This window comes from Anarhichas minor, unplaced genomic scaffold (assembly GCF_050575085.1).
Source record: "Anarhichas minor isolate MPS153535 unplaced genomic scaffold, ASM5057508v1 ptg000026l, whole genome shotgun sequence".
Taxonomy (NCBI): Eukaryota; Metazoa; Chordata; class Actinopteri; order Perciformes; family Anarhichadidae; genus Anarhichas; species Anarhichas minor.
The window spans coordinates 787,303-802,357 of NW_027466472.1; the positions used below are offsets into that span (position 1 = coordinate 787,303).

The 15,055-nt window shown below is 41.6% G+C and overlaps 1 protein-coding gene across 3 annotated transcripts; it reads left to right on the forward strand.

Annotated features, from left to right (window-relative positions):
- The first annotated feature begins 487 nt into the window (after window positions 1–487).
- On the forward strand, window positions 488–14,995 carry wdfy1 (WD repeat and FYVE domain containing 1). Of its 3 annotated transcripts, XM_076100955.1 has the most exons (13): window positions 743–880; window positions 1,531–1,580; window positions 2,417–2,484; window positions 2,587–2,660; window positions 2,872–2,926; window positions 5,520–5,670; window positions 6,162–6,274; window positions 7,624–7,750; window positions 8,135–8,240; window positions 9,147–9,248; window positions 9,678–9,808; window positions 9,919–10,027; window positions 11,262–14,995. In XM_076100955.1, the coding sequence occupies exons 4-13, from the start codon at window positions 2,601–2,603 to the stop codon at window positions 11,325–11,327; spliced, it is 1,020 nt and encodes a 339-aa protein (XP_075957070.1). In that variant the 5' UTR covers window positions 743–880; window positions 1,531–1,580; window positions 2,417–2,484; window positions 2,587–2,600; the 3' UTR covers window positions 11,328–14,995. The 3 variants fall into 3 exon arrangements, with proteins under 3 accessions (XP_075957068.1, XP_075957069.1, XP_075957070.1); XM_076100953.1 differs by lacking the exon at window positions 1,531–1,580 and having other exon boundaries at window positions 488–880; XM_076100954.1 differs by lacking the exon at window positions 1,531–1,580 and having other exon boundaries at window positions 504–880; window positions 11,315–14,995.
- Window positions 14,996–15,055: the final 60 nt, after the last annotated feature.

The following is a 15,055-nucleotide window of genomic DNA, read 5'->3' on the forward strand; positions in this document are numbered from 1 at the left end:
ATTTTGAGCCCTTTATGAACACTTTCCATGAGTTTGCACTAAACATAAAAACAGAGGATATTTATTTTAGACAAACATATAAAGTAAATACACACAGTCGTACATTTTATTTTCGCAGCACAAAGCTGTCCCATTCGTATTTACACTATTTCAAAGCCTTTGCAGCCTCTCACACTCAACCAGGTGGCGTCAGCTAAGTCCCTGAGGGTTCAGGCTTTAAGGCTTTTAGGGGGGGGGGGGCATTGGGATCGGGTCCTGGTCTTCCGCACAAAGGATTGTGGGTCACAATAGCCAGTAAAGCATGCTGGCTTGCATTCTGCAAAATGCATCCTGGTATTTTTTTGAGCATACTTCATTTGACACACTTTGTATTTGGGGACATACTAGATCTTTTTTTCTGGTATATTTTAGTTATATTTTAGTTACTGTGGATGTTTTTACTTTTTTACTTACTTAATATTCTTTACAGTTTATTACTTATTTATAATAATACTATATTAAATGTATTTATATTATATTATATTAAATATGCTGCTGTAATCCTGTAAATGTCTCCGCTGCGGGACTAATAACGAATTATTTTGTCTCTTACGGTTATTGAAACGCACCGTGAATTCTTCGCTCACGCCCCCCATTTTCCTGCAGTCATTACGGTAATCCTGATCAGCTGATCCTCCTCCTCCTCCTTTTTTACTGCCGAGTGAGGAAGAAAAACCCACTGCTGGATACTTATAATATAAACCATGGCGGCGGAGATCCACTCGAGGCCCCAGACCGCAAGACCGATTCTCTTGAACAAGATCGAGGGACACTCGGACGCTGTCAACGCGGCCGTTCTGATACCAAATGAAGAAGGAGTGATCACGGTCAGCGAGGACAAGTGAGTTGTTGTTTTTTTTGGCCGAGCTGGCTAACGGGAGTAGCTTTGGGCTCCGTCTATTTGCTGGTCATGACAAACTAAGGGGAGTAGCTAGCGGGCTCCGTCTATTTGCTGGTCATGACAAACTAAGGGGAGTAGCTAGCGGGCTCCGTCTATTTACTGGGCATGACACTCATAATTCTTGGTGCAACCGTAATAGTAAACGGGAATATATATGTTTTTTATTCTATAATAATGAGCTTTACGACTCAATATCCCTGCACGTAGCGGTATTATAATGTTGTTGTTGTTGACTTAGCGCTAACAAGCTAGCTAGCTAGTATAGTAAACATTACTTTCTCTGCTGCCTTCAAGTGCCACTCGTAATCTATAATGTTTAATTCGTCGCAAGGGCTTATAATGAAACGCTTGTAGCTAGACCTTGTTTAAAAGAGTCTTAAATTACTGACTGGTGTTTGGTTAGATGAAAACAATAACAACAAAAGGCAAGTTGTTTATTTATTGTATTTATAAGTTGCTTTGTAATGATTGACATCCAAGCTTTGCATGATTTTAATATGCCCTTGAACGTCACATTTTGACAACTGGGTACAGTACCATTTTGCTTTTTGCATAATCTGACAGACCTCTTCCCTTTGCTCTGTGTCAAGGTGTAACAGGGTTCACATCAGTCCACCACTGTCACTGGAAGTGATACCAGGTCTGACATGTTTGATTACAAGTGTGTGAAAGAAACAACATCCTCATTTTATGAAGAAATGTGATGTAGTTCCCATCACACATCTAAAACCCACTTTATAATGAAATAGGGAAGTTGTGTGGCGATGATGCAGCAGTCTAACGTTCAGATGTGGCTTTCATTATGTTAACTTTTTGCGTGTCTTTGCAGACATTTTACTGGAATAGAAGTAAAACCTTTAAAAAAAAAAAAAGGTTGACGGAAGCTTATTTTAACTGCAAACTTAATGCGGTTCAAAAACACAACATTCAGAGCATGCTGAAATGCAAAAACACTGCATATACAACAAAGTGCTACAAGTTGGTACTGGCCAAAAGTACAGCTTCAGAAACGGTTCAATATTGAACCATCGACGGTGACGTTAATAAAGCTCGTGTTCATGGCTGGAAGGGCATCTGCATAATGCTGCAAAAGTGACCGTCCAGGAACTACTAGCAAAATAATTCAAGCACACCGTTTATACCATGAATGAATTAACAATCATTCTACCCCTTCATGTGCTGTAATGGGAACTGAGCATTGTGTGCAAAGAGCATTAGGAGGGCTGGTCTCCCAGACGAGGATTAAACCCAGTCCAAGACTAAGACCCTTCTTTATTTCTATTGAAGAGTGCCTCATTTTTACATAAAGTATCGATCTAACTTCAGGGTAGGGCCATGCAAACAGTAAGTAACAGATTAAAAATGCACTTTTATCATGAAAAATGACCTCCCTAACATGAAATAAACTACAGAAAGACCTTTGAGAAGACATATGAGAGCGCTTTGAAGGTGACACTTTCAACCTTTTCCCCTCAGAACCATCCGGGTCTGGCTGAAAAGAGACAGCGGCCAGTACTGGCCCAGCATCTACCACACAGTCTCCTGTAAGTAGGCCTTCATACACACACACACACACACACACTCCTCTCTACAACATGGTGTGTGTTGACTCTCCTGCTCATGGTGAATGTCTTCTCTCCTTTCAGCGCCGTGCTCCTGCATGTCGTACCACCATGACAGCAGACGCATCTTCATCGGCCAGGACAATGGCGCTGTTGTGGTGAGTGAAGCTGCAGTCTCACTCCAGGACTCACTCTTTCTGTTGTTCAAATAGTCTCTAAATATACTTTTTTAATCTTGAACTCTTAAACCTGCATGTTCATTAAGCTGCAATTTCAATATTTGGACTCCACCAAATGCCCGTGGGGGGGTGGGGGGGGGATAGTTGTTTGATTTGAAACTTTTTGTTTGTTTCTGTGTTTGCGCTCTAGGAGTTTCTCATCTCTGAAGATTTCAACAAGATGATCCATGTCAAGACTTATCCAGGTGAACACACACACACACACACACAAACACACACACACACACACACACACAGATCCCAGCAGCCTTGTAGAGTAAGGCAGTAACTTAATATAAAACCTCATTGACGAGGTATTTTAACTATTGCTTACGACTGGAAAAATGGTGATAGACTAAAAAGATGAATAAATTAGACGATTGACAGATTGATAATCAATTAATTGTTTAATGTTTTTAAAGCAACAATAGTGAAAATAACAAGCTGCTGCTCTGTCTTCTGTAATGAGCGGGTTTGCTGCGTCTCTTTCATCATTTTAAAGTGAAACTCTTTATCTTTTTGACTTTTGATGGAACAAATCATCTGAAGACGTCACGTCAGGCTCTGGGAAGTCGTGACGGGCATTTAAAACAAATGTATTTCATGGACTCAACATAATGTGCAGATCGATTGATAAAGGAAATAATTACGAGTTGCAGCCCTACTCGTTTCCTCTCATTTCGTATTATTAATACGAACATGTGACCGTATCAGCAGCCCTTCTATCCGCCCCGCTGGAGGATCAGTTGTTGCTTCAGAGGACAAAACACCACATTAGAATTCTCCATCTGGTTTTTACCGCTTGCAGCTAAATGGAGCAGCAGAAACATGACTCAGCACCAGATCAAACAGGACGTGTGTATGCACTTCAGAGACAGGGCGGGGCTTAATATGCCATTAGCCTTTTGGCCGTCGGTGCTGCTTTCAGCGCTGCACACGACCCAATATTGACTTTGTTGTGTTTAGTTTTTATAGCAGCCACTTTGACTAATGCTTAAAACAGCTTCCATATGTTCTTATATGTCCATAAGGTGCACTCATTAATTAAAAGTAGTGCAGGATAGAATATAAAGTGCTCATGATCTTAAGGAGCATAGAAAGCCTCAGTTCTACTAATTCATCTCACTTTCTTACACTTGAAGAAGAAAGGAATGACTCATACGTATCAGTGATGCTTTCATCGCTAAGAGACGTAATATCTTGTCTGATGTAGTACTTCTGAGATAAGTGTAATACAGTCTCTACATCCCGTGGCATGTCATGTTATCTGTTAGCTGTTACACATGTGCAGCAGTGAGTTTAGCCTTTGTTCTCTCTTTGAAGTAGCTTTGAAGTTAGATTTAAATCTATGAGATCTTTGGATTGAGTTTAATAGCTGAATTGTTGCATTAAATTGAGCAATGTTATGTGTCCTCTTCTTCTGCTCTCCGGCTGGGTACCTGATGCTGGTGCTCATTGAAATCGTGACGGGAAATATAAAGTAATTTTCCTTCAAGTCTCCTCGAAGCTCATGACAAACTACCGAGCCAGCGAGATGCAGCAGTGAAGCTTTGTGTTCCTCAGGGAACCTGGTTTAGTCCACTCAAACAGTGATGGAGGCTAGTGATGGAGGCTAGTGATGGAGGCTAGTGATGGAGGCTAGTGATGGAGGCTAGTGATGGAGGCTAGTGATGGAGGCTAGTGATGGCGGCTAGTGATGGCGGCTAGTGATGGCGGCTAGTGATGGAGGCTAGTGATGGCGGCTAGTGATGGAGGCTAGTGATGGAGGCTAGTGATGGCGGCTGGTGATGGAGGCTGGTGATGGCGGCTAGTGATGGCGGCTAGTGATGGAGGCTAGTGATGGCGGCTAGTGATGGAGGCTAGTGATGGCGGCTAGTGATGGAGGCTAGTGATGGCGGCTAGTGATGGAGGCTAGTGATGGCGGCTAGTGATGGAGGCTAGTGATGGAGGCTAGTGATGGCGGCTAGTGATGGAGGCTAGTGATGGAGGCTAGTGATGGCGGCTAGTGATGGCGGCTAGTGATGGAGGCTAGTGATGGAGGCTGGTGATGGAGGCTAGTGATGGCGGCTAGTGATGGAGGCTAGTGATGGCGGCTGGTGATGGCGGCTGGTGATGGAGGCTGGTGATGGCGGCTGGTGATGGCGGCTGGTGATGGAGGCTGGTGATGGAGGCTGGTGATGGAGGCTGGTGATGGCGGCTAGTGATGGAGGCTGGTGATGGAGGCTGGTGATGGAGGCTAGTGATGGAGGCGGGAAAATGCAGCTGTGGTTGAAGACGCGTTTGAAACGGCTGTATTGTATTTTGAATAATGCATTTTGTCTGTTTCCTTACTTCATATTCATGTTATAAATTGACAAATGTCAATTAGATGATAATCTGAATAATAATTAAAGAAAGAAAATGTTTTTAATTATCTGCTTATTGTGATTAATTTGACATCACAATAAGAGGTTTCCACTGTAAGTAGCATATCGGCACATTATGTGCATTGATTATCAGGGTTTTGCTGTTAAATTGACTATTATTATCAATCAATCTGTAGCCAGAGCTTTAAACACTACAGTGATCCACAGATGAACCATTAAGACGGTCTGAAGGGATTCGTCTTAGTCTGGATTACAGCGACTCTAAGAGGAGCCTCTGCTGGATCAGCACTCACAAAGAGCAAATCAGATGGTGGAGCTCATCCATGACAGCTCCGATCTAAAGCCCAGTGCAACGGACGTGTGTGCCTGTTTTTAACACTTTGTGTGTGTGTGTGTGTGTGTGTGTGTGTGTGTGTGTGTGTGTGTGTTGCAGCCCACCAGAACCGCGTGTCAGACATGGTGTTCTCTCTGGAGAGTGAGTGGGTGGTGAGCACCGGCCACGACAAGAGTGTGAGTTGGATGTGCACCCAGAGCGGCAGCATGCTGGGGAGGCACTACTTCACGGCCTGGGCCTCCTGCCTACAGTATCCTTCAGTCACTCACTGTGTGTGTGTGTGTGTGTGTGTGTGTGTGTGTACATGAGACAATGGGCTCCTGGGCACAGACATGTTGATTTCCCCCACCTGTCCTACAAATGAACAAGAGCCACAGATTCAAAGACGCATATATCTGGTAGTTTTGCCTTTCTTTGTTGTTGTGCATCTCTTTTTGGTTGTTTTACATGTCTCTGTAGTAGTTTTGTTTCACATTTAGGTCATTTTTATCTTTTTGTAGTTGTTTTGCGTCTCTTTGTACTTGTTTAACATCTCGTTTTGGTCATTTTGTGTTACTGTGTTTGTTTTGTGTCTCTTTTTAGTACTTTTGTGCCACTTTGACAATGTCTCTATCCCAGGGGCCCCTTAACCTGTTGGGGCGCCTTGGACCTGTGCCCAGCGGGCCTGTCTGGTAACCCGTCCATGAGTGTATAAAGGAGTGTGTAGCCGTATGTCTGTTTCCTCCCTGACTCCCGGCTCAGATACGACCACGAGACGCAGCACGCCTTCGTCGGCGACTACTCGGGTCAGATCACGCTGCTGAAGCTGGAGAAGCAGACGTACTCCACCATCACCACGCTGAAGGGTCACGAAGGTAAAGACGCACCTGAAGAATCGCATTCATCGCTGACGCAGAACTATGAATCACACACACACAGTTTGTCTCGTAGTACTTCTACACACCAGCAGGCTTCTGATGCCGAAGCCAGACATGCAGATGTGGCCGCAGTAAAATAATAGATGACCCAGATTCCTCCACATTATGCCAGAGGAAGACATTCAGTACGGCGATGCAAAGAAATGAAACCACTTTTAAACGGCCGAAAAACATTCTGCATAACAAAAAAAAGGAGCTTTATAGGCTCTGACGTTTACTTTCCAAATGAGTAGAGCTCTGTTGGCAGGATGTTAGACTGCTTCTCCGCCAGATATCCCATCATTTAGTTTTAGATGATGGAAAATATTATTTCTCATACAGCGGATTCCCACATCTGCTAGTTTGAGTTCTGGCAGCCTTGTTGTGTTAATGCTCACCGAGCCGTTTCAGTGGCCATTTTGAGCTGTTTAGATGGAAGTCTGGTCATTTTGGGAACCGGACGAATGCATGACTCAGATGAGATTTGCATTTTAAGGGTTCAGTGTATTCGTAGCCGAGAGAAATGGATCCCACAGCAACAATGAGCTGCCAGGACGCCGCACTGTGTGACGCAAACGCCTCCCTGTGTTTCCCCTTCGGGCATTTATCACACATGAGCTCGTTGAGAGCAGAGGGATGACTCATCATCTCCACCACTATTTAACAAAACATGTTTTTTTTTTACCTCAGGCATATTGCTCATATAAAAATATTTAAAAAATACAAATCTTTACACCGTAACATTTTGAATGTCCTCCCTCTCTCTCTTTGATCTGCAGATGTGCCGTCATGATGATGCATATTAATTGGACTGATAATTAATGCATATTAATGGTGCCGGCCTCAAGCTGTGCACAAGCAGGAGTTCCACCTTAATATTTAACGGAAGTTATGATCAAATAAATAAAAGACCAGAAAGATCAGACCGCACCTCTAATCTCACTTTGTTCTGTTTTTAACTTGCTTTTGTCTGAGAAATATCCTCCACCTGTAATTAAAGGTGTTTGTTGTGGTTGCATGTAAAGCTTTTGGCTCTTACAGTAAATCATTACCAAATTCACATCTTGGTTTTCATCTTAAATCATAAAAATCAATATTAACTGCTTTGCCAACACCAATAAATTTGTTTAGATATTAGTTAATTATGACAGCTGATGGAAAATGAAGCAATAACAGATCCTCCAGCTCCTCCAGGTTTAAGGTCTGAGCCGACGGGGGGGGGGGGGCCGGACTACAACGCCGTCCCTCATCGGGCTCCTGCAGCACATGTAGCACCACATGTAACAGGTGTGCTTCTTCCTCTGCAGGTAGCATAGCGACCCTGTGGTGGGACCCCGTCCAGAGGCTGCTGTTCTCGGGGGCCGCAGACCACAGCGTCATCATGTGGGACATCGGGGGCCGCAAAGGACGGACGCTACTGCTGCAGGGACACCAGTAAGTCCATCGCTGTAGCGTAGCTCCACCTCCTCTGTGGGGTCCAACAGGTCTCTTTTGCATCTGTTCTTTGGTCGTTGTGCATCTCTTCGAAGTAGTTTTGTTTCACTTTGGTTGTAAGAAGTCTAACTCTGTTTCACTGATTCCTACTTTGTCAGCTGGTTGGTGCCGGCAAGTCATTTTTAGTGGGTTTATCAAAGTTTGTTTTTGCTTGAGATGTTCTACCTGTGTAGTTTAATAAGAGCTGCTAGGACTGAATTACACAGTCAACACATGGAAAACGCCCTGTAGAGCTGCAGAGTCGTTGCTCTGTGAAAACATTGCCTAATGCTGGTTTAAATTATTCATTTATTACTTTTCTCCCTTTTTCAACGTCTCCCTCAGCGAGCGCGTTCAGGCCGTTCGTTTCCTCCAGTTGACGAGGCAGTTGGTGTCGTGCTCGGCCGACGGAGGCATGGCGGTGTGGAACATGGACACACAGAGAGAAGAGGTCTGCATCACTGTTAGATCTGTAGAGGAACCTGTAGAGGAACCGGTAGAGGATGTATGGAAGCCCTGAGAAGCAAGAGAGAAAAACATGTTTTCGTCTGATCTGAATAGTTTTCTCTCCTGTTTGTGACTTAAAGAAAAAGGTTTTGCCAAAGTTCATCTTTCTATGTTCGGTTTGTTGTTGTAATACTCATTTCGGCCACAAGAGGCAGACGTGCACCACTACCTCATGTTCTAAATGGGACTAAAAAGCCTTCATGTTTTCTTCCAGTTGAGTTTTAATTTACATATCTTTGTAACACACAGTTTATGTACCTCATGTTTAGAGAGCAAAGAGAAATTATGAAAAATGGCACAACTTTTTTCAACCCGTTTCACAGATGACAAAAAAAGTAAGGAAAGAAAAATATATAAATAAACACAGGAGAGAAAACAACTCAGATCAGACTTTTATTTTCTCACTTTTCCTCTGTTCCGTAAGCGTGTGATGATGCAGTCAGGTCAGACGTTGGTAAATACAAGTATTCGAGGTCTACTGATTAAATTAGGTAGATATTGTATCTTTTCATTTTACTACTTTATAGTTTCAGTTTCTTTCATAGATGTTTGTGTAAAATTTAAAATAATTCATTGTCTTACATTGAACTGACTTGTTTTACAGACAGCTTCTCTTTACTCTACACTAATACTTTTATTTCTTCACTTTTAATTGTACAGCTCTCTGCTCAGTCAGCACGATGTTCAGTCTGAGAAGTCTTAGTTGTTTCTCCACGTCTGTCTCAGTTCAAAGATGATTTTTGCAGCTCTTTTCTACTTGAACGGTTGAATTTAGTCGTGTTTAACAGCAGCCTTCGACTGCATGTGTGTGTGTGTGTGTGTGTGTGTGTGTGTGTGTGTGTGTCTGCAGGCGCCTCAGTGGTTAGACAGCGACTCGTGTCAGAAGTGCGAGCAGCCGTTCTTCTGGAACATCAAGCAGATGTGGGACACTAAGACCCTGGGGCTCAGACAGGTAGGGGAGTCGGACCAGGATTCTCTTAAAACCCATCAGTCATACTAATGCTACATATATATATATATATATATATATATATATATATATATATATATATATATATATATATATATATATATATATATATATATATATATATATATATATATATATATATATATATATATATATATATATATATATATATATATATATATATATATATATATATATATATATATATATATATATATATATATATATATATATATATATATATATATATATATATATATATATATATATATATATATATATATATATATATATATATATATATATATATATATATATATATATATATATATATATATATATATATATATATATATATATATATATATATATATATATCTATATCTATGGGTGTGTTTCCTTTTTGTGCAGCACCACTGCAGGAAGTGCGGCAAGGCTGTGTGTGGGAAATGTAGTTCTAAAAGCACCACGTTCCCAATCATGGGCTTCGAGTTCCCGGTGCGGGTGTGTGACGCCTGCTTCGATACCTTCAAAGAAGAAGAGTGAGTAACAGACTCCTCTTAATGTTGTAATAATCACTCGCATTATATTCTTATTTTCAGAGGCAGTTCTGATTTAAATGTGTGTGTGTGTGTGTGTCTGTTGTGTGCAGTCGGACACCTTTGGCCACGTTCCACGAGGGGAAGCACAACATCGCTCACATGGACATGGACCCATCCAGAGGCCTGATGGTCACCTGTGGAAGCGACCGCATTGTCAAGGTGAACAGTTTGTGTATCACGGCAGCTCGTGAAATACACCACGAAATGCAATCTATTGGTTTCGCGTACAGGGACACGAGTAGTCTGTTCGTTCATTTGTTGTTTTTGCGTCGCTCAGGACGAAAATAACGCCGATGTGAAGTCAATTCAGGAGCCTTATTCGTGGTGGACACGCGAATTACACGCATCCACAGTCAGACAGCAAGTGACGTAGTATTCAGTCTCCAATAAAAGACTGTTGGTGGATGGGTGCAGCAAACAGGACTTTCAACCATGAGACTGGAGTTCGATACCACTTTGTGGTTTCATGGTTTTGTTGCCCAAACAATACGAAGGTATTTAAAGCCCAAACACGATGTTTTTACAAAACCTAACTTCGTGGTTTTGTTGCCTAAAGCTAACATTCGTTTTAAAGTAACGGAAAAAAGAAGTCGTTCTGAACGACACACCGGCTTCGTCGCCGCTGTGAGAAATGAACAAATGGTCGTAAATAGGGGTTCAGTCGCTGCGGTAAACTTTAATTCATGTTTGTAGATAATGTAGTGAAGTCGTGACACGTTATCACAGAGGAAACAAAGAAGTGAAACGTTTACAGGAACTTTCTACTGTTGCAACATTATCTCCTCTGTCCATCTGGACAACGTGACCGTGCTACTTACAAGCCTTAAACATGAATGAACCGCATTATTATAAATCCATTATTCTACTAAAATGGTTTGAGGACTTTCTTTATGGACATTTTTGAGTCTGTTCTTCATTAACACAAAAAAAAGCAAAATTCCAAACTGTTTTACTGAGTTCAAACATCTCTTCCTCTGTCGAGTGCTTCTGTGTCTTGAAGTGCATTTTGTGTCATGTGATCGTTGGTTTACTTTATTTCAACTTTCTATTTGTTTCCATCGTGCAATTTGGTTTAAATTATCAGTAAAAAGTCTGAAGAAAACTTCCTGAAATATAAAACCTGATAGAACTTTAAGATTGATCAAAGATAATAAAAACTGTAAAAGTATAAATATAAGCATACGTATTGTAGTATAGTGTATAAGAAGTAATACTGACACCTGTGCAAAATAGAAACTCAAATAAAAAAGTAATTCTGGCAGAAATAAGTTGCATTGCACATGATGTATTGAAAGTAATGTTGCACAATAGGTGAAGTTGCTCATGATATTGATATGATTGTTGTCGGTGTGGATGTGCTCTCTAGTTTACAGTCCTCTCTGTGTTGATGCAGATCTTTGCAGACGGCCCTCTTCTTCATTTCTTCTCGTCCGTTTGTCTCCACAGATCTGGGATGTGACGCAGGTGGTTGGCTGTAGCTTAGCAACAGGCTTCTCTTCGCGCTGATTGGCTCGGTCCCAACTCCACCCCCTCCTCCGGGCTCCGCCCACTCTTCCAATGTCATGGAAACCCCTTTGTACAGTATCTCTTCTCCCCCCCCCCCCCCCCATCACTCCTGGGATCGTGTGTGTGTGTGTGGTGTAGCCCAGCCCTCCACATTCCTTTTGCTTCTCAAACATTTAATTTCACTTCCTGTCAGTCCAACATGAAAGTGTGTGTGTGAGTAATGTTTCGACTTCTCGCTCTGAACCCTAAGCACAAGTGTGTGTGTGTGTGTGTGTGTGCGCATGCATCGTAATGATTTCTCCGATGAGAGGAATGGTATTGATATTAGTGTTTATATTAATATTTCCGATGCTTCTTTGGACGAAAGGTCTTTCTTTTTTTATTACCGTTGCGCTGTAAAGTTCACTAAACCGCCGACCTGGCAGTCCTGTACAAACATACACTAGCTTGCTTTATGACTGTGGCCCACTAACTGCATCTTACTCACTGTAACAGTCATCCATCACGTGTACGTAGCCCTGCATCACGTGTGTATAGCCGGTAGCTGCTTGAAGTGACTCTCACTGATCCAAGCGATCAGCTGTTTTCCGTCTCTTTCCGTTTTGTTTTTCTTTCACTAGTTGGCCTTAAATCGCTCTCAGGAGGTTTTACATCGTAGGTTGTCACTGGACGGGGTTTCTGTCATGTCAGTTGTCACCGTTATTATTAATGTGGAATCACAACAAAACAAACAATGGAACAGCCTCTTTCCTGATATATATGAATCCTGAGGCGTCTCTGTATTAGTGTGGTCATTCACAGCATTACAGGTTTGAGTCTCCAACTTAATTTTGGTAAAGGTTAAAACTAGAAAGGTGCACTCAGTGTAGTGCATATCTCCGCCAGGTGTGTCTGCAACGACCACCCGATTGGCTAAAACAAGCAGCTATGCATGCAGGTCAACGGCTCGAAGTCATCGCGTAACTTACTTCATACAATCTGGCTTAAACAAAATGAAACCCGCGTCGGAGTGGCGGTGATGTACTCAGCAGCGTGCGTACCTGTAGTTCCGTTAGCTGTCATCTGTTAGCCAAACACACCGTCCAAAACACTAAAAGTGAGATCACTGCTTCCCTGACTGTGGGCACAGTAGTAGCGGCTGTTAGTCGGCGATGCACTACAGACTGAGGGGGTTAGTGAGTGAGAAGTCAGTCAATGGCAGAATAACACGGGTAATAAAAGTCACAGCAAAAGAAAGCGAGAGGTCCTTCAACATGCAGCCGTAACTGGCCACCCAAAAATATTTGATATTAGCCGCGGACGGACACGGAGGTGCACACTCGCTCACGGACACACATGCGCGATTCTCCTGGCGGAGATAACGATAGCACGGCATCACCGCCCCCACTTATGTATGTATCACTCCCTTTAGAACCCGAGAATTACTTCTCATCTCATAAAAATATAAATATCGCCATTTTTTTTTTTTTTTTAAATGGCGTAAAATTGGAGAAAGGCACTTTAAAAACGGTACTCCAAAAACTACAAGTAGCACTAAGTTCCGGCGTGTTGAATCGTGGCGGTATCAATCCGGGGGGCTGCCTTACAGAGAGAGGACACACTCACGAAGAAGCCTTGTTATCAGTGCTCGCGACTGTTCACGCACCTCGTTCTAAAGCTCTACATGTTTCCTTCCAGCCTGTTTCTGTTTTTCATAATTGCAAATTCTAACTCCCGCTCTTCCCTAAACGCACGCGTCCGCGTATCAACGCTCTCTCGCCACTGCACTGAATTGCACAACTCGTGGTCTTTTTGAATTAAACAAAAACGTATTTTGTAAGGCTTGATTTATAGCTGGATTGGATGTTGCGTCCTTTGTAAATAACAGCCGGCGTCTCCTAATGTTTAGACTCAACGCTCGCCTTATTGTAAGTGGGGGGAGAAAAAAAACTAAATTAGCGTCATAATGTTGGAATTCCTGATTTCAAAATGTAGTCACATTCCAGGTTTTTGATCATGTAGTGTATATTTGTAGTAAAGTATTTATCTATTATCGTTGTAAGTGGTTGTTTACTCTTCTTACTCCACGATGTTTACATGTCACACAGTAATACTTGGGGTTAGACTGAAGGGCTGATGATTAGTCAATCTGTCAGTAGCCAATATTTTGCATGAGTGTTTATTATTTAAATTGAATATTTTTTAATTTCTGTCCTTTTTGTTGTTTTCCTCTAAGAACAAAATTTTGGTGAAGGAACATCTGTATTCTGGAAGCTTTGGGATAAAACATTTCTTGAATTACAAAATATATTATTAAAGCTCCATGAATTGACTGATAATTGAATATATTATATTTAATAAAAGAAAAAAGCTTAAAGGCTCCGTAGAGCTACGTCACTAAAAACACATTTCATGTTATTACGTTTTCGTTATTTCATCCAATTCTACTACAAAAATATTAATTAATTTGAACTACTTGAAAAGAGTAAATAAAATGTGCACAATGTTGAAGCTCTAACGATGGATGTATTTGGGAGGTTGTTCCTGTAAATTCTGTTTGAAACTCTTTAGCTGCTTAACACACCGCTATGCTAGCCGCTAACTTTGTCTGCTGTTTGGTGACCGTAGAGTTTGCAAGCTGGGAAAACAAAACGAGCAGCTAAAAGAAGCTAAAAGAAGCTAAAAGAAGCTTTGTGGAGCTGCATACTTGTTTTGGGCCACTTGGTGGCAGCAGAGCAACGCGTAAAGAAACTGTAACATATTGTCAACTCAACATATTGGCACCTTCTGAGATCACTAGCTGACTTTTTCTCTTTTAAATATGTTAACCAGCTAGCCACGAAGTGTCTGTCTGCCATGAAGTTGTAAAAAAACGCTGCTTTTTGCTGCTGATGATGAAAGCGGAAAGTTTGAAACAAAATCAATAAATTCGAAAATCAGTCCTTTGATCTTTGCTTAATATAAAAATATTGATTAGTGCAGCTTTTCAAAATGTCTTCAAGGCTCTTATTAATGTAGCTGAAACTCTGTGATATTAAAAACACACAATTTATTTAGTCAAACGGGAATATTGGCGAGCTGATCTCAGTCCAACCCTAAGTATCGTATAGCGTCGTGTCACAAAGCGCCATTGGGGTCTACAGGGTTATTGACGAATGCTACCGAACAATCAGGATCCAAAACTCATCGTGTGCTTGTATCAGATCGCTGGTCGTGATATCAGGCTTTCTGGCTCCAGATGAACACGACGTTTAAAGGTGTGATGGATGGCAGGATGATGAAAGAGAGCTTCAGAGCTGGAGGGAGGGAGGGAGGGATAGATAGAGTTTCTAATGTTGTAAATGGTTTATTTCCTTTTGGAGTCTTTTTTTTGCTTTCAAACACTAGAATGGACGACCTTTATGTTGCTGAAGACGACTGCAGGACCTCGGTCACGTAATCTCAAACTCTGTAAATTGTAAACCCTTTGGTTTGATGCTTGTAAAACACACTCGCGGTTTGTTTAATGTGTCTCTCAAAAAAAAATCACTGTATTTTTTAAATACTTTTGTTGACAATACTGACTTAAGTCTCTCTGAGCCCTCGAAAGATGGGACGCAGAGAGAAAAGAATTGATGCTTAATAAAGATATTCTGATATGTTTATTCGACTGTTATTTGAATAGCTTTGTGTTTATTTTGAATCAAAATGCAACAAGACACA